Here is a 20555-nt window from a genome sequence, read left to right as displayed (position 1 = left end):
CATTGCAATGTTCTTGTGAAAACGGAGTTAGGGATTTGCATGCAAGACTTACATTTAGATCTCTGAAGTATTCATTGTAATCTAAGGCATAACCCACCACAGGTAAGTTTGGAATCTCAAATCCAGCATCTGAACAGAGAGAGGGAGGGGAAAAAAGAACACAATTTAAATAACATAAAAATAAAGCCACCATAAGCTGTTGTTGGCACTTAACGTGTGAGGACCTTCCATTAGGCAGAAGTAAGTGAGAAAAATGACAGACAACGCGTAAGATGAACCCAGCAGGACCTGGGCCAGAGTGCCTACTCAGGGAGACAGGACAAACTAATAAACAGACAGTGAAAAATGACTGCAATCCTTGTAGACAGAGCTGAGAAACGGCTCAGGATGCCCCGTGGAAAACAAGAAGTATGCCTGAGTCAGGCATATAGTGCTGCTTTTTCAAAGCAAGCAGTATCCAACGATATCATGCCAAAGGAAACACTGCAAAAAGCATGAAGTGCAGTTCAATCAGAAGGCATCCCAATGCTGTAATATGTGAATAGGGACAGGCTGTTGCAATAGGAAGCCATCCTCCCACTGCACTCAGTGTCCTCAGCTGGATAAAGGGCTAGAAAGCAAAACCTGAGAGACAAGGTGAAAGGAGAGAGGACCGTTCAGCTTGAGGAAGACATGCTGAGGGTTGCTCCAAGGCTAGTCTTTGAACCCACATGCAGATGATAGCAATTAACTCTCTGTCTCCACCGCAGGCAGGATGAGACTGTGCATGTGTGCTCAGTCGCTCAGTTGTATCGGATTCTTTGGGACCCCGTGGACTGTAGCCTGCCAGGCTCCTCTGTTCATGGAATTTTCCAGGCAAGAATACTGGAGTGGGTTTGCCATTTCCTTCTCCAGGGGATCCTTCCAACCCAGGGCTCGAACCCACGTCTCCTGCATTTGCAGGAAGATTCTTTTCCACTGAGCCACAGCCCATTAAGGTACTCAGGTTAAGTAAAAAAATGAATATATTGAAAGATGATTTTTATTGAAAAGGAATTTTTAAAAAGATTTTTAATGTGGACCATTTTAAATGTCTTTATTGAATTTGTTTCAGTATTGCTTCTGTTTTATGTTTTGGTTTTTTGCCCATGAGGCATGTGGGAATCTCAGATTCCCAACCAGGGATCTAACCTGGCAAACTCTTAATCACTAGACCGAAGGAAGTCCCTGAAAAGGATTCTTAAGGAGCATGAAATAGTTCTTCTTCCTCAGATTTTAAAACTGAATAAATGTGCCTATAGCCCAGTGATTTTTCAAATTCTTTCCAGTGTTGGGGAATCCTCTGTTAGTTTATTATAGTATTACAAATGAGAGATGTACTTGCTTACTTTTACACAACAGTTCTTTGGCATAGCCAGTGGACTTACAGCACAGAGAAAGTTACCTCTGTGGTTGACTACTCACCTCCTCGTTGGTCCTGCTGATCAAGGATGCTTTCACATGGAGAAACCAACTGGTTACTGCTCGCAGAAAGTGCTAGAGGGGAGGGACTTGTTTTTCTAAGGATTGCATTGTGTGTCACTGTTAGAAAGCCCTTTTGAGCCCTCCAAACTGTAGGTTTCTTGAGAAAAATAATCAGAGGAGAAGCAGAGCAGAAGAAAAGGTGTCAGAAGATACAAGTGTCATTGAGCACAGAGGAGAAAGTCAACTATGAAAAAGGACCAAAAAGTACAAAGCCTCAGAAATAGGGAAGAAAGACAAAAAAACAAAGATTCTGAGCTAGCTAAAAGAATATTAGCAAATCCCAGGAACCCCTGGTTGTAAAGATAATGATGACTTTACAGTGAGTAACGCAATCTCTACAATGGGCATGGGCAACTCAGACTGGGAAAAGTTGGTTCCAAAGGTCAAGCCTTCAAAGCTGTCATGGAGTAAAGAATCTTGAACCAGCAGGTCAGGAGAACAGCCAGGAAAGAGTTGACTGGTCTCTAGCTGGTAAGTGAGTGCAGTTCCTACCCTTATATTTGCGATTGCAGATGCTACTTACAGATGGAATGCAAGAGTAAGAGCCATGATAGTAATCAGATTGCCTGGGCTCAACAGTGACTGTACACGTACAGCTTTGTGACCCAGCAAGCTCTTTAACCTGGCTGGGTTCAGTTTCATCATCTGTAAAATGGGCACAGCAATAGCACCTACTTTAGAGAAAGCTGTGAGGATTAAACATGTTCATCGCTTTGCAGCTCTTAAAACGGAGTCAGACACGCCAAAATCTCTATGTCTATGAGTCTTCTTCCATTTTGTAAATAAGTTCACCTGTAACTTATTTTTTAGATTCCATATATAAGGACCTACTGTATAGCACAGGGAACTATATTCATTAATTTGTAATAACCTATAAGGGACAAGAATCTGAAACAGAATATATATGTATACAAATGGGCTTCCCAGGTAGCTCAGTGGTAGAATCTGCTTGTTAACGCAGGAGAGGTGGGTTCGATCCCTGAGTCTGGAAGATTTCCTGAAGTAGGAAATGGCAATCCAGTATTCTTGCCTGGGAAATCCCACAGACAGAGGAGCTTTGTGGGCTACAGTCCATGGGGTGGCAAAGAGTTGGACATGACCAAGCATGCATGCGTGTATCCAAATATATAACTGAAGCACTGTGCTGCACACCAGGAAATTAACATGACATTATAAATCAATTACACTTTAATTTTTTAATTAAAAAAATTAATCTCTTACTGCTGCTGCTGCTGCTGCTGCTAAGTCACTTCAGTTGTATCCAACTCTGTGCAACCCCATAGACGGCAGCCCACCAGGCTCCTCTGTCCCTGGGACTCTCCAGGCAGGAACACTGGAGTGGGTTGCCATTTCCTTCTCCAATGCATGAAAGCGAAAAGTGAAAGTGAAGTTGCTCAGTCATGTCCGACTCTTAGCGACCCCATGGAGTACAGCCTACCAGGCTCCTCTGTCCATGGGATTTTCCAGGCAAGAGTACTGGAGTGGGATGCCATCACCTTCTCCAAATCTCTTACTAGTGCTAGCTATTATTTTATTAATACTGTTGCTGTGACACAAGAAATTTGTAATTAGTTGGATATTTCTGAAGTGCATGTCTTTCAACTTCAGTTGAAATTTTCTCTATATAGTATCTTAGATTATTTCCTTGGGGGATTTCTGTTTATTAACCTTGTCCAACCCTAACTATATTCAGATTATATTCCCCAAACCAATAACTAGACAGGAACATGTTATTGGGTCTATCTGGCCAGAGCTAACATTGTCTAGATTTAAGACATCCACCCAGGAATGCAACTTGTTTTCAGAATAAAGAATCACTGGTTCAATGTCATTGGCACATTACCCATCCATAGCATGCTTCTCGTGCTAATGTTTGTTCAGCTTGCTGATGAGAACTGTAGCCAAATTATCCCAGTGCAAATGTAAGTTATAAAAATCCAGCCGAAGTCTGCCTATGCAAGTGAAAAAAAAATCGCCTCTAGTGTTAGAATAATAAATAATCAAGCAGCTTGTTTATCCTTTCTGGCATTACAACTATTCGTATCCTGGGGAGGATGGAGGAAACTGCTTTAGATGAGAAAACTCCTTGAGAACACATGTCTGAAGTGAAGTGTGAAGATGGTATCTAGAGATATTTGCTCTAATTCTCTGTGTGGTTATATTTGTGTTTGGAGATGGTGGGGCAGAGTCTCGGATTTCCCTTTGTGTGCTAAAATTCCGATTTGCTGAAGGTCAGCACTGTGCATTGTCTGCTCACAGTTCCTAGAGATGGTAGAACCCCTCAACCTTCCCAGTGCCTCTCTGCGTCCAGCAGAGACACAGAGAGGACAGACAGGTGGGGACAGAGGCCAAGGCAGGAATCCCATGCATCCAAGTCAGTCCAGGGTTAGAGGGTCACATCTCCCTCCAACCCCCAAACCCCATTTTAGCTGAGTTCTTAGGAATGAAGGTGCAAAGATTTTAGAAAAACCTAAAAATAAAAACATCGAATGTACACAACAGAATTCCTGCGAAAGGTGTAATTAGAAAATGAAAACCCCTGGTTGTAGAGGGTTCTATTGCTGGAGACACAGAGCATTTATGGAGCCATCAAATCTTTTATAGCTTCCGTTTCACATGGAATGCTGACAACCAGGAAAGGAAAGAGTCTTAAACACAAAACACCACCACTAGCCAATAAACAACCGACAACCACCGTGCCCCGCCTCAAACACTTACAGTCAGGTCTAAAGCCATCACTTCTAGGTGTTCTCTTCACCAACAAACTACCATTAAAAGAAAAAAAAAAATGTTTCAGTGATCCAGGTAACATGTTTGTGAATTACAAGTAGAATTGAACATCATTAAAATATATATTTGAAACGTGCATTTTTTTTCCCCCTCAAGCATGTGGGACATCAGCACAGCCTTGAATTCCCTCCTATGTCTCCTTATCAGTGAGATTCTGGATAAAAGGGAGGGAGAGGGGCGTGGGCACTGGGGCTCAGCCAGCTGCTCCTGGAAACAGCTAACAGAGGCATTGGAAAAAGGGGCTCAGATACATAGCAAAGCATGCCCTCTCCCCCTTCCTTTCTCTCAGGCTAGCTGTCAAATGGGCTGTTTGTTCAGTGTGGTCAAACCCTAATGCCCCAGGGCAAAGGGTTAGTGGTTTGGAATGGACTGCATTCTTTGGAACCAGCATCCTGTGTTAGCATCCCTCTTGGGCAGATTTGGAAAGACATAGCAGTGATGACGTGAATGTGGTACTCACCTGGCTACCTTGATCATGTTGGGCTTGTACTTCTCTATGCTACTGAGCAAGGCTTTTATGGTTCTCCCAATTCCAATAGAAGAGGACAGACAAATTCAACCAGATGCCTTTGGGCTGCATTAAAAGGCTTTTCATCCAGACAGATGAGTCTAGTCCTTATTAATAATGTATCATAATTAGAATTGCCATCAAATTAGAAGTCCAAGTAGGAGGCAGAGCTGGTTATATTTTTTAGACAGGTGCATCTTTCTGGAAGCTGGGTTTGGGGGGAATATGTTGGTGACTGTTTCCTCCTAGAATCCTTGAGCTGTGTCAAAAGGCTACATTCAGCATTTGGAGAGCATGTGGGGCTCTTTATCGAGTGCATTTGGTCTCGTGCATGCGCATTCAAGGACTAAATTTGGCCCTGAGGTAATGTAACACAACGCGGGGCGCATGAATTTTCATGGACATGGGATGCACATCTGAGTATGCTGAATGGACAGATAAACACTTCCCCCGCTCCCCCTTCACATACTCTCCCCACTTAATAGGAGATTCGATGGCTGGGAAGTGAGATGTATGTGGACAGCAGCTGGTGACAGCCTGTGAGCTCTGAGGGCACGAGGCTACCGTGAGCAGAGGCTCACCCTGGCTGATGAGCTGCTGCACAATTAGAGCACAATGGGCAGGCGAAATTGATTGTCTGTGGGACAGAAATCAGCTGTCTGGAGCTGATTATCAAAACAACAGGTCTGAATTTAGCCAGGGTCGGGCAGTGCCTTTCGCTGGAGGGTCTACTTCAAGGGTTTTGTCTGAGCCAGAACGGCACATACATATGGCACACCCAGGCGACTGTAACAAAAGCGCAACAAAAACAGCTCCCCTGAATTTTTGCCAGCTGATAAGACAGGCCTGCTGGGCTAAAGGACCCATTATTTCTTTCTCTTTTCTTTTCTTCTTTAAAAAAAAAAATAGAAAAACAAATTAAATTAAATTATATCTTTCCCCTGGATAGCAAATTTTTACACTGATTCTATTTATGATTTAGATGCTGAAGGGAGGATTGTTTCAAGTCATTAGAGGTCATTAGCAAGAACACGGAATTAAGGGTGAGAGGCCAATCTTGGTTTCTCTATTAAAAAAATTTGGTTCTGTGGGCTAGTTTTCTCTTCCGTGAAAATGTCTGATTTACAAATAGATCTAAGAACCAATTTAGACATGGGTGGCATTAGATACAAAAGGATAAAATACCACACAACTATTATTATAAAGCTTCCATTCTAAGTTATTTCAAGTCAAATTCTAGTTAACTCCTATTCTGTAAATTTGGAGAAGCCTGCATGCAGTGGGCATTCAATAAATCCTTGGCCAATTTGATAACAAGGTCTATATTTAGAAACTCAACATTAGATTCTTTCAACTTCCAGGTATGGATAAAGAAAAGTCAGCTTACCTCAACAATGAGGACATTCTGAAATTAAAAAAAAAAACTATTTAGAATATGATGCAAATCTGGCTCATAAGATAAACACATATTTCGCTTGGAGTTAGAATTTCACAGTTAACTTAGTTGGTCGTCCACCATCCATCTAACCCAAATGCTTGGAGATAATCCAGGACTTACAGATTTATTTTTCCAGTTTGGCTGGAATCATGGATGCTGCAATATTGGTGTCTATATTCAGGTTAGTGTTGTCCCGTACTTAGTCACTCAGTCATGTGTGACTCTTTGCGACCTCATGGACCGTAGCCCACCAGGCTCCTCCGTTCATGGGGACTGTCCAGGCAAAAATACTGGGGTGGGTTGCCATGCCCTCCTCCAGGGGATCTTCCAAACCCAGGGATTGAATCCAGGTCTCCCGCACTGCAGGCAGATTCTTTACTATCTGAGCCATCAGGGAAGCCCAAGAATACCGGAGTGGGTAGCCTATCCCTTCTCCAGGGGATCTTTCTCATCCAGGAATCGAACCAGGATCTCCTGCATAGAAGGCAGATTCACCAGGGAATTCTGGTGAATTCCCAGATTCACCAGGGAAGCCGGCTGATTTTAGATCCTTTACCTGTCTGAAGAACTATCCATAATGTCATCTGACCGCCATCATCCTGGCAAGTGACCCCTCTGAGTCCTTCGGGATACAAACCTCACCAAATTTCCCAGATAAACAGCATTGTTAATGGAGACAGCACTGGGCAGAAGGATCCTATATTCAGTGGGGCCACCCCTACACCAGTGTAGCCACCACAATCACCAGGGATCTGGTATTTACTCTTGGATTTTCAATCCCAAGGAAGGGGAGATGCTTGGTTTATATTTTTAGTGATGTGGTTACACTCCTTACTCTGTGCTTTTAAGGCATCCCTCTGCTTCTCCCCTAGGAACAGATTATGTTTCATTTTAACTTCTTGAATGATACCTATTATTAGACTACCAACTCTGCAAGGAATGGAAGGAATCACATTTTTCTTGCTTACTTTCATAGTCTCAGCCACTAGCACAAATACTGTAAACAGATGCTCAGTAATTATTTGTGAATGAAGGAACAATAACTAATTATACTTATTAATGACAAAATTAACCAATAAGTGGATTTGTAGTCACATGTCAATATTGCCCCATCAAATTAAAATACCACTGTGTTAACATGCTATATATTCTCCTCAATGTAATGATGTCTTTCTTTAGATAACTTTTCATTTATCCCTATGATTCATACACTACTTTAAAAATTCTATCAAACTATACACTTTGGCTATCTTATCTCTCATGCAAAAGAGATTTAAATAATGAAACGTGAACCAACCAACCACTCTGTTAAATCTGAACTGTACTACCTTATGTGTCAACTGCATTCTTAGGTGGAATATCTTTCTGGAAGTGTTTTTCTTTCTAGTATTTTATTCATTAAATTCATGAAAGAATCTTAATTTTATCATTAAAATATAAGATTATTTTGTCTGTTTTAAAAATAGGTCATGCCCACAGTATACCCCATGGATCACACTGACGGAGAAGTCCCCTTGGTATCCTCAATGCGTTTGCTATATTATTAACCATCAATCCATCACAACTAGTTAGGATGTGCATTTTTAGTTTGATTGAGGCCTATTAGCCAACCAGAACACTGGAAGAATATTTGGTTAATTTAACGTCCTAGTTCACAATCTCTTTTTGTTTCAATCTTACAATGAAAAACCTTTTACAACTGTTAGTCCGCATTCTTGCCTAATTAAATGAAGTGCACTGAACATAATTAAATCTGGTTTTTGAAAGTTCAGGGCCTTGCAAAACAAGAGTCATTCTTGAGGAGATTAGCTTCAACTACAAGACATAGTGATATCTGGGAATTAGAATTCAGAGAGACATAAATCCAGAAGTAGAGTGTCAAACTTAATTAAACACATTTTAAAATCAAGGTAATGTATACACGTTTAAAATAAAATAGAGAAGTCTAAAGTTTTCTAGATATTGATGTGTTTCTAACTGGTAAAAGTATTTCAAAATGCTTATATGTTTATACTAAAGTTATGGCATTTTATACTATGCGTATCCAAAATATTAGTTCGTCTAGCAAAACAGTGCATCTAACAAAAACAGTGGTTTTTCCAGTAGTCACGTATGGATATGAGAGCTGGACTATAAAGAAGGCTGAGTGCCAAAGAACTGATGCCTTTGAAATGTGATACTGATGAAGACTCTTGAAAATACCTTGACCATGGAGATCAAAACAGTCAATCCTAAAAGAAATCAACCCTGTATATTTATTAGAAGGATTGATGCTGAAGTTGAAGCTCCAATACTTTGGCCACCTGATGTGAAGAGCCAACTCATTGGAAAAGGCCCTGATGCTGGGAAAGACTGAAGGCAGGAGGAGAAGGGGACGATGGAGGATGAGATGGTTGGATGGTATCATCGACTCAACGGGCATGAGTTTGAACAAACTCTGGGAGATAAAGAAGGACAGGGAAGCCTGGCATGCTGCAGTTCATGGTGTCACAAAGAGTCGGATATGACTTAGCAACAACGACAACACACAAAAATGACAACAATCTATTTCATTTTTTTTTCATTTTCTCCTAGTTTTATCGAGATATAACCGATATACTTCACTATGTTAGTTTAAGGGGTTCAGCATGATGCTCTGACTCAGATACACTGTGACATGATTACTGCAATGTTTAGTCAGTATCCACCCTCTCATGTAGACACAATACAAAGAAAAAGGAAAAGGGGCAAAAACTTTTTCTTTGTGATAAGAACTCTTAGGGTTTACTCTTTTTTAAAATATCAATTTATTTTTAATTGGAGGATAACTGCTTTATAATATTGTGTTGGTTTCTGCCATATCTTAGGGTTTACTCTTTTAATAACTTTTACCTATATTACTCAGGAGTGTTAACTAGTTATCATGTTATACATTACATCTGTAGTATTTATTTTTATTATAGCTGAAAATTTGTACCTATGACCAGCTCCCATTCCCTGCCTCTGGTAACCACAAAACTAGTCTTTTTTCCTGTGATTTTGGTTTTTGTTTGGTTTTATTATGTTTTAGATCCCACATAGAGGTAAGACAACACAGAATTTGTTTTTCTCTGTCTCACTTATTTCACTTAGCATAATGCTTTCAAGGTCCATTCATGTTGTTGAAAATGGCAGGATTTCCTTGGTTTATTTTTTTAATGGCTTAATAAAATTCCATTGTGTATGTATACCACATTTCTGTATTTGACAATAATTTCTTTTATTTTTTTACTTTTTTGCTGCACCAGGCAGCATGCAGGATCTTAGCTCCCCGACCAGGGATCCAACCCGTGCCCCCTGCAATGGAAGTTGGGGTCTTAACCACTGACTGTGAGGGAAGTTCCCCACATTTCTTAATATCATATAAACTTATTACACATTCACTAGATTTCCCAGGACAATTTCCCCAGTTGTCGTTCAAATGGCTTTTTTTTTTCAATTGGAGAATAACTGCTTAACCATATTGTGTTAGTTTCTGCTGTACAACAACATGAATCAGCCGTAAGTATATATGTATTTCAAATGGCTTTTGTTGTAGCTGGCTTGTCTAATCTAAGAACATGCAATGATCTTTAATGTCCTTTAATTTAGAAGAGTCTCTTTTTCTGTACTTCTATTTCTCACTCTCACAACTTGATACACCATCTATTTACTATGTTCTTTCACACTATCTCCCTTCCTTTCCCCGTGCCCCAATGTTACCTTGTTATGACTGTATCTTCTCATACAGGTTACATTTTTTCCCCACTAATAAGTCAAGTAGTGTACTATATCTTTTTTTAGAGCCTGTTTACTTTTCTTGAAGTTCTTAATTGTTTTTCCTATCATAGTCCATTGTCTTATAATACTGGAATAACCCTTACTTTTTCCTGCCCCCCTTTTTTTTCCCCCAGGAAGCTCATCTTTTTAAAAATATTTACTTGGCTGCACTGGTTCTTAGTTGTGGTATACAGGATCTTCAATTTTCAGTGTGGTATCTTCTTCTTCTTCTTTTTTTTTTTTAAGTTAAGGCATACAGACTCTTAGTTGGGGCATGTGGGATCTAGTTCCCTGACCAGGGATTGAACTTCGGCCCCCTGGATTGAGAGCATGGAGTCTTAGCCACTGGATCACCAGGAAAGTCCCATTCTAAGCTCTTCTTTCTTAGAAGGATTATAATGAGGAAAACATTGACTAGTTATGGTTTAATTGTCTTTCTCAAAGGATTTTTGGAGGATCAAGAAAGCAAACAGGTTGATAAAATCTGTAACAACCCTGTGTTAGGAACAGTACTAAAAAAGTAAAATTATTTAGTAGGATCAAAAATGATGAGCAAGAGAATACTAATACAGAAAAACCATCTGCTATTGAAAGGGGATTAAGCAGAAAATTAAGAGTTTTTTATTGGCTTTACAGAGCAACCATCAGATATATATTTATTTTCCTTTATAGAACATCAGTTATGTTTTCAAAGTCTTTCATTAGTGTTACATGAATTGACTCCTGGACCTTCAGTGGCCTGCCTGTTGTGTGGAAAGCTTACCCTGAACAAGAGCAACGACTTTAATACCTTCGGAAGACTGGCTCTGCCTTGCAAAACAAGAAGTAGCCCAAGTGTAGAGAGAAAGTGACTACCCCAACTATGGAAGCATTTTTCAATACTACCTAAGAAAACTCATCTCTTTACGCTTTAGTGGACCAAGATTAGCAACACAAGCTAAGAGAGGAAGACTAACCCATCTTTATACTATCAGTATATAACATGGAAACTGTTATGTAGTAGGTGCTTAGGAAATGCCTGTGGAACAACTCAACAATTCTGACCTCCTTTCTGTCTCTAGCTCATCCTATACCCCCTCTATCTTTCTCCTTAATGATATACAGTTCCTCCTTAACTGAGCTATCATTAAATGTCTTTTGCTTTTAATTTTGCATTTAGAAATCTTCTAAAGTTCCCATTTTCTTGAGTGGGCTGCCTTGGGAATTTTTTTTTTCCAGAACACACTGTGCCTCTTTAAACACTTCCAATCTGCTGACTCCCATCACTGAATCTGAGATGCTCGCCAGTTACTGTCGTGGTCATCTCATCACACCTAGCTCATTTCCTCCCAGAAAGCCAATGAAATCTGCAGCCTGGGAGCTGCAGGCAAGAATCCTATGGGGAACCTCCACAGCGTGTCCTATCTCTGCTATTTCATGATCCTGATGGAAGCTCATCCCTCTGGGTTTCCTAAAGAAAAAGCAAGGAAGGAAGGAAAAAAAGAGAAAAAGAAAAGAAAGGACAGACTGATGAAAATCAGAATGGTTTTCTTAAATAGGTTATTCCTTTTAGTCTTTTAAAATGTAAAGCGACCAGCACACCACAGTCTAATCTGCAGCAATGTATTTTGGTGGCTGTGGCTGCGCCCCGCTGAGGGACGATGGCAGGAGTGATGGTGAGCTGAGCATGGATCCTGAGCCTGCGTGGGAGTGTGACTATAAACCCCATGGAGAAAGGCATGCAGTCCAGCATTTCATCTTATGTGATAATTCACAAAACTGCCAGAATCATCAGTCGCTGGGCATTTCCATGACTGTTCTCAACCTAGTCAGATGCAATAGAAAGGAATGATTTAAATAGCTCAGGCAGGCAAGGAGGAAATTTCGGCAGGTTCTGATGCTTCATTTCCGGCATTTGATTAGAAACTTCTTTGAGGTGGGGGGTGGGTGCAGTGGTAGGTCTCCTGAAATCTCACACGTAACCTGCACATCTATGTTTGCCCATTGCCGGATTTGGGCCTTTTTCTGTGCTTTTGGGTTTTATTCCACCCTTTCAGAGATTTCTCTTGAACATGAATAAAATCGCCTTGCTTTAATGGATACACACATTTTATGAAGTGCTAGGATTAAATCAACTTTGAAAAAAAAATCAGCCAGAGAGTGCGTTGTGCAGGCAGCTTAAACACCCGAACGAAACGCTTTTAACGCTGGGAGCTGAAGGAACTATTGAATCATTGCAGGCTCTCTTTATTCAGCCGCCTTGACCTATTTAGATCCATGATTCAGCCAGCCTTTCTGGGGAGCTTTCTTCCTTTTGCTTTTAAGAAAGAAAGAGGCAGGAAGGAAGGAGGGAAGGAAGGATGGAGAGAGAAAGAGAGAGAGGCCGGAAGGAAGGAAGTGACAAAGGAAGGAAGAAGAGGTAATAAAAGAAGCCCAGAAACAGAAAGGAGAATGTGGGCTGTCTAGAGTCTCCATTTCCTAAATATTTTAACTTGAGCATCTACAGAGGGCTTTGGCACCCCACTCCAGTACTCTTGCCTGGAAAATCCCATGGACGGAGGAGGCTGGTAGGCTGCGGTCCATGGGGACGCAAAGAGTCAGACACGACTGAGTGACTTCACTTTCACTTTTCACTTTCATGCACTGGGGAAAGAAACGGCAACCCACTCCAGTGTTCTTTCCTGGAGAATCCCAGGGACAGGGAAGCCTGGTGGGCTGCCGTCTATGGGGTCACACAGGGTCAGACACGACCGAAGCGACTTAGCAGCAGCAGCAGCTGAGAACTTAAGTGACACAGTAAATCTATGGGATTTCTAACACATGGAAAATTAGACAGGTGATTTTCTAACCTTCCCTCCTTCAGGAATCACTGACTTCATCCTGCTCCTTCGGAGACAGCTACTCCTTCTGCTTCACGCCACTTCACTCCTGAAGTTCAAGTGCTCAAACCACACCATCTCCTCCCTGGTTTCTCTCCCTGGAGTCTCTCTCTTCTCTCAGTTACCTCTGCCCTCCTGTCAGGTGATTTCCCCAAAACACAGCTTCTTGATTTCACCTCAGCTCAACAACTTCTGTGGCTCCTCTTTGCTTTTCTGAGCAAGTTACACTCATTAGTCAACGTATTCTTTTTTTTGGCTTTTTGCTTTTTTAGCTACACAGTGTGGCATGTGGGATCTTAGTTCCCCAACCAGGGATCAAACCTGCATCCCTTGCAGTGAAAGTGAGGTGTCTTAACCACTGGACTGCCAAGGAAGTCCCCGATATAGTCTATAAACCAAATCCAATTTCAGTTCTTTAAATTATTATTTTGCTATTTTTTGATGAATTTCCTTCAATCACACGGGGCCACTCCTGTTCTCTGGCTCTGCTGTTTTCTTCTCTTCCTCCCCGATTCCACATGCTATTTATTCTCTCTCCCTCTTCTGCACTATTCCCTGACCTTCTGGTCCCAAATAAAACCTCACCTTCTTCTAAGACAATTATAATCCGAAGAAATCATTCCTTCTTTGGATTTCTTTAAGCTCAAGGAACAGTCTCGTGTGGAAAGGCCCCCTACCCCCTAAATGTTCTTCCCTGGATGCTGAGCATTAAAAAAGAGAACACAAGAACAAGTTCATGGTAGAGTAGTAATATAATGATAAATGTAACTTCAGTGTGAATTTTTTAATTGAGAAATCATGTGATTACTCTATGAGAAGGGAAAAGTTAAATGATGACCTGTACCAAACCTTCCAATGCAGATATTCATCCAACACATCTTCAGATGTGTTGATGCAGATATTTATTGCAGTTTCAGACTTTCTTCTACCACCATTTAAAAAAGGACCTGCCCATTGCTATGTGCCATTCAAGTTTTTCCCCAGCTGGTATAAATTCTACGTGATGGGAAGATGCTAGAGGGCCTCTGAAGTTTTTTTTTCTGGCAGCACTGCACAGCATGGGGGATCCTAATCCCCAACCAATGATCGAACCCACACCCCCTGCAGCAGAAGCGCAAAGTCTTAACCACTGGGCTGCCAGGGAAATTCCTGAAATTTGTTTTTATAGTTCTCTCAAACTCCTCATGGACAGCCTATTTCTGAAAAGCTAAAGAAGGGGTAGGGAGGGCAAGCTATATTAAAGCCTTTATTCTTTTAAGGAGAAGGAAAGTTAAGTGAATTTTTTTTTTCACTCCTCCACTCCTTCCACATCCTGGTGGGGAAATAGGCAAATGAAAAATAAGCCCCAAATAAACACCAGAAATTACGGAAAGGGCTTCAGTGGGAAGAGGGTGCTGATACAGAGGCTAATGGAGAATAGGGGGACAGGGGCTTAGTGGGGAGGAGTTTGTGCTCATTTTAGAGACTCAGGGAAGGCCTCTCTCTGACACAAAAGTCTTTAGGCTGAAATCTGAAGGATGGGAGGAAAGTGAACTCCAGGCAGAGGTCACAGCTTGTCCAGGGTCTCGGCAGGAAGGAGCTTAGCCGGTGTGGTGATGGCCAGAGAGGAGGTGGTGAACGGTGTGCCATGATGTCGGGAAGGAGACAGGGCCAGATCATCGGGGTCTTCTAGGCTGTGATAAGGAGTTTGGATTATAATCTCAGAGCACTGGGTTGCCAGGCACAATATAGGACATCCAGATACATTTGAATTTCAGATAAAGAACAACATTTTAGTCCAAGTGTGTTCCAAATACTGCATGGGACATACTTATACTGAAAATTTAGTCATTGTTTATTTGAAATTCAAATTTAACTTGGCATCTTGTTTTTTTTTTTTTTTAAACTAAGTCTGACAACCCTAATTGACAGGCTGCTGAAAGGTTTTCAGTAGGCAAGTGATGGGATCCAATTTGTATTTTAAGAAAATCCCTTTGCTTCTTGGAGACTGGTTTGAGAGGTGGCAACAGTTAAGTTGATGCTTTTGAACTGTGGTGTTGGAAAAGGCTCTTGAGAGTGCCATGGACTGCAAGGAACTCAAACCAGTCAATCCTAAAGGAAATCAATCCTGAATGTTCATTGGAAGGACTGATGCTGAAGCTGAAGCTCTAATATTTTGGCCACCTGATGCAAAGAGCAAACTCATTTGAAAAGACCCTGATGCTGGGAAAGACTGAAGGCAGAAGAAGAGGACGACAGAGAATGAGATGGTTGGACGGCATCACTGACTCAATGGACATGAGTTTGAGCAAGCTCCGGGAAATGGCGAAGGACAAGGAAGCCTGGTCCATGGGGTTGCAGAGTCGGACACAACTGAGCATCTTAACAAGAGTTAAGTGAAGGCAGAAGTTCAGGGAGACTAGTTAGGCATGGCTCATGCTGCCCAGAAAAGGGATAGAGGTTGTCTCGCCTTAGAGACCAGTCTTCTCAAACTTTAATGTGCATAGAATCATCAGGGCACCTTGTTAACATGAAGACTTAATTCAGCAAATCTGGGGTGGGATCTGAGGTACTGCATTTTCAATAAGTCTCCAGGAGTTGCCAACCTTGCTGGTTCCTAGACCAAAGGTCAGCAAACTATGGCTGATTGGCCAAATCTGGCCTGCCGCGTGTTTCTTGTAAATAAAATTGTATTGAAACACAGCCGTGTCCATTTGTTTGCACTTCATCTATTGCAAATAGCCGCTTTTGTGCTATGACAGCAAGGTGAAATAGCTGCAGCAGAAGACTGTATGGGCCACAAAACTGAAAAAATATTTACTGCCTGCCCCAACCTGGAAAGTTTATCTGACACCTGCCCTAGAACACACTTTGAGTAGCAAGGTCTAGACTTGGAATGTTACCATGGAGATGGAGAGACATGGACAGATTCAAGATGTATTTGAGAGAACAGAGTGTGGTCTATACTGGTTCATTAATTGACTTCTGATGTGAGCCTAGGAACCCTGAACTGCAGAATCTTAAGCTGTCATGACAGTTGAGAATCTGGCTAAATACATCTTAGAAATATTTACCCAAGAAGCCCAGGGGGTTCTACTTGACATGAATTTGAATGCATATATCTCTGCACACACAGCGACTGGAAAGATACCACATAACATTACCTGGTGACCTGGACAAATCATTCGTCATGCTAGCAAAAAACTGAAGCCAACCTCTGCTCAGACTTACTGTTTGGCTGGTTTGCTGTTTCTCCTAGCCTGAACTTCCACGATGTCTATTTTCTCATGAGGGGATGGTCTTTGCAGTAATTGCAGAAGGGGAAACTGAGGCACAGCCTTATCACCCCTTCTTGCTCATTCCACCCCCAGGAAGAAACTCCCCTTTCTTCAATCTCTTCTCAGTCTCTCCTTGAAAAAATTAGAACCATTATCCTCTCTCTACCTCCTAAAGGAAGGGACTATCCAGTGCTCACATAAGAGGAAAAATGACTTTAAAACAAAATACAAGATGATTTTAGAAGGCAGGAGAGAAACACTGCCCTTTTTCTGTGCAATTTTTTTTCTGGCGTTCCTTTGGGGTTCTTCGAGCTGCCACTTTGACAGACTCCATGGTGAATGCACAAGGCACACGATTTCTCCTATGTGATAAACTTCAAGGCAATGTCATACAACAAAGCACTACAATGATATCATTTAAAGACAACCCCCAGGGTTGTTAAAAGTTATGAATTTCTGGAAATAGCTTTGATTTTTTTTTAATCTTTCCAGGATTATACAGTGATGTAGTAACATCAAATGGCGGCCTCGTGATACATACATTAACACCAACTAGTGAATTCCAGTTTCTGTAGGACGCAGTTTACTACTAGGTAGCAATTTAACACTCAGATGCTAAGCTATCTTCTGAGGAGAGGAAGGAAGCTGTTCTGCAGTTAGCCCTTGTGGCTCTTCAATGTTCCTAGTGTTATTATACACATTTTTATTAAATATGGCTACTATCCCCTCCCCAGGTGGGCACTGCAAACCAGTAACAACTGCAGATACGAGATTAAGCTTGTGTAACAGACTGCTTCATTTCACTTAGAAAGCTTAAGTTGCTCAGGGATAATGAATACTAGATAATGTCAGGAGAGCTGAAGAAAAACAAATTCTGTGTTGCTTTCATTCATGGCAAAACTCGCGTTTCAGGTCACACTTGCACAGACCATCTGCTTGATGAAACACTCTTCCTTCCCAATGCATGGATTTCTGTCAGAATCCAGAGTTTTTCATGTAATTACTAAGCTTTGGCAGATTTGGATCTCCAAGTTAATATCGGAGGTGCTGCTTCAAAATCTCATGGGATACATTTTTTTAATGGGGGACAGCGCCGGGTGGGGGGGAGGCAAAGTGTTGAAAAATGAAAAAGTCTTTAGATATTCTTTTTTTTTAATTCCCTGCCTAAATTTTAAACACTTCAACAAACATGTTTAAATGTCTTACTAAAGTGCTTTGGTGCCCAGGAGGAGATGAAGGGTGAAAATCAGACAAATAAAGGAAAAGAATTCCCTTTCAGGAGGTACCTGAAAGTGTGAGTAGGAAAAAAAAAAAATGGGAAAGAGAAGAAGGAGTGTTAAGGGGGGTTTGTAATGTGAGGTTGTCTGAAATAAGATTGGAAGGAAGCTTGGAGACGAAAGATTTGGTCTGAGTCAGGCCTTGGAAGCATTATAAAAGGAGTGTTTTATAAAAGGAGGAATCATTAAAAGGATCCACACATTCATTTGCATGAATTAGCAAACCCAGGAGAGTGTCTGAAATGGACTGCAGCGCTGACCTGAAATGGAGGTTACTGTTTTCCCCACAACACCCAGGCCTCAGTGGGCACAAAGCAGAGTCACATGAACAAACCTTTCCAGCCAGAGTCCAAAGATCATCGCCTCCAATGATTTGCATCTCGTCCATGGACTGGTCATTCTAAGCGGAAAGGGGGAGATAATATTTTACTATACAAGAAAAGCTGTATACAGCACGTTTCCCCATCTACCCAGCCAGGAGCTGGATTGTGCCTTGCAAATATAGCACAAATAGCTGGTCCTGATTCATGGTTGCCTATGGTTACCAAGAGCCAGTCTCCTGCCATCGTGTTTGAGACAAAGCATCCTAATGGCTGATAGCCGAGCCTGTGTGGAGAGGGGATGGAGGGAGTGGGGAGAGGACAAGCAAATCTAATTTTGGAACAAAATAAAACCATGGAAGGTGCCCGAGCCTATTCTGAGGCAGATGGAATTGGAGAAGACAGTCATGCTCCCGGACTTCCCTGGGGTGGTTAGGGCTACGGCGGGGGGAGCTGGGGAGGGGGCCTAGCGTTTGTCAGCTGTGCCAACAGCCCCAGTTACAGCCCTGCAATGGGGAACAATTAGACTTGGTTCCCACAGGGGTTAGAGACCCCCTCTCCTCACTACCAATGTGGGTCCAATCCCTTATCTGTATCAAGGGCAATTCTAAAAGGCTACAGATCAAGAACTATTACACTTAGATCATGACAAAAGGATGATGAAGCCTCAGGAACTTTCTGGAATTCAGGAATATGAGACTAGAATCCCATTTAGAAGACTTTTCACAATACCTTGTAATAACCTATAATGGAAAAGACTCTGAAAAAGAATATTTCATATGTGTGTGTATATATATATATGGGCTTCCCTTGTGGCTCAGATGGTAAAAGAACCTGCCTGCAATGCAGGAGACCTGGGCTTGATTCCTGGGTTGGGAAGATCCCCTGGAAAAGGGAATGCCTACCCACTCCAGTATTCTTGGCTGGAGAATCCTGGACAGAGGAGCCTGGCAGGTTACAGTCTGTGGGTCACAATGAGTCAGACACAACTGAGCAACTAACACACACACATATATGTATACATATAGCTGAATCACTTTGCTGTACACCAGAAACTAACACAACATTGTAAATCAACTATACTTCAGTTTAAAAAAAGAGACTTTTCACTTAAATCCTATTAGAGATTATAAGCATTCCTTTTCACAGTATTTATATACGGGACATCATTCTGCCTCAATTAAACCTCACACACACACACACAATAAAATATGGGTTGTTTCTTAGTAAATATCACAATAGAATAACATGGGGGCAGAACAGGTAACAGAAGGCAAGCAACTTATTTTCTGGTTTCCTTGCAAAGATGCATTAGAGGAACTGAAGGGGACATCCTATATGCAATTGGTTTCATGATCAAGCAAGACTTTGGTGACACTGCAGTCCCTTCATCCGAATGATAACCTAAGTGAGAAGACACCAAAAGAGGGAATAGACATATGATGTGCTGAGCCAGGAAGTATCTTCGGTTACTGCTGTTGCTTTGGCCAGTTCAGTGCTTTTCTCCCTTATTCTGGCAAGAAGGCCCTGCCTCTTTTGGGGAGGGAGGTCATTCCCCTAAAGGAATTTTCTTGGGTTAGTTTGAATTGGATTCTGTCACTTGCAATTCAGAGTCTAGACCTAGAAGTACATTGTCACAGCACTGGTCATCAGAAAGGAAAAAAGAAAAAAGCCAATCAACCAATATAATAGTTTTACCAATGAAGCAGCCTTTTGTTTTTCACCTTACTGCTCAAGAGGAAAAAAAAATGACCTTAAAATGTTCTTACTTCCAGTTTGAAAGCATTTATTCCTAACTGCAAAGGAGTGGTAAAAATGCTTGAAATGTTTGAAAGTGCCCCATAAGTTAGATAAAACCAATCATTTTCTTCTTATGGGAACTGATAGCCAAAGGAGAAAATCAAAGACTATCCAGAATCCACTGATCTTTTGCTGTTTTGGCTTTTTTTTTTTTTAAACACCTCTGCTTGAGTCAAGTTTCTACTGTCCCATTAGCAAAGCAAGTCACATGAACAAGCCCAGCATTAATCTGAGATGCAATCATCAAGTAACAGAACAAAGTACATAGACACAGGGAAGCCATTTAATCAGGGTCACTGATGCAATCCCTCTGCACAGTGGTTCACAGACATCCCGATATTCCTAGGATTGATGTATCCTTTCTTTTTTTTTAACATCATTGATTTTGATTTGAAGATATTTTACTTGGGATTGTTCATCTGATCTTCATAAATTAGACTGACCTGTACTTTCCTCTCTTTTGCTACCTCTGTGGATTTTTAAAGCAAGTTATACAAGCCTCATGAGTTGGGTGGGTCTTTGTCTTTTTTCTGTATGCTAGAAGTTTGTATATGAATGAATTTATCTATTTTGCTAAGGTTCAGTAGAGCTCAGAATAGGTATTATTTAATCCCCAGTTTACAAATGAGGAACTGGAGGCAGTAAGAGTCTGAGTAGCTTGCCCAAAAAAGGCACTACTAGTAAGTGAGGGAAACCAGTTCAGTTCTAGGATTGTCTGGCTTGGCATTATTCTTGTGTTAACAAGCCCCATCCCCCACAACTTTCCTAGAAGGTAGAAATAACAGTGTATCTTTGAGAGTACCAGGGAGAAGAATTGGGTCCTGGTTGTACTAAGGAAGTAAAATATATAAGCTGAAATGGCTAGGAGAAATACACACCTTGGCAGAAATGCTGGTAACGGTTGTGTGGATTTATTTAAATGGCAAAGGAAGGGTGGGAGGGAGGCTCAAGAGGGAAGGGATATATGTATACATATAGCTGATCCATGCTGTTGTACAGGAGAAACTAACACAACATTGTAAAGCAA

At 41.4% G+C, this 20555-nt stretch overlaps 1 protein-coding gene across 1 annotated transcript in view; it reads right to left on the bottom strand.

Annotated features, from left to right (window-relative positions):
* Nucleotides 1–20555, bottom strand: part of PRTFDC1 (phosphoribosyl transferase domain containing 1) — a 102839-nt gene that overhangs the window by 3678 nt on the left and 78606 nt on the right. Inside the window, 5 exon segments of the mRNA XM_086334356.1 lie at nt 53–129; nt 4222–4268; nt 4754–4860; nt 6189–6206; nt 17743–17808. Coding sequence (XP_086190482.1) covers nt 53–129; nt 4222–4268; nt 4754–4860; nt 6189–6206; nt 17743–17808 — 315 coding nt within the window.

Source organism: Bos grunniens, chromosome 13, assembly GCF_055505025.1.
Source record: "Bos grunniens cultivar Pamir isolate PY7600 chromosome 13, Bosgru_T2T1.0, whole genome shotgun sequence".
NCBI lineage: Eukaryota > Metazoa > Chordata > Mammalia > Artiodactyla > Bovidae > Bos > Bos grunniens.
This window is presented reverse-complemented; position numbering and strand designations above follow the sequence as displayed.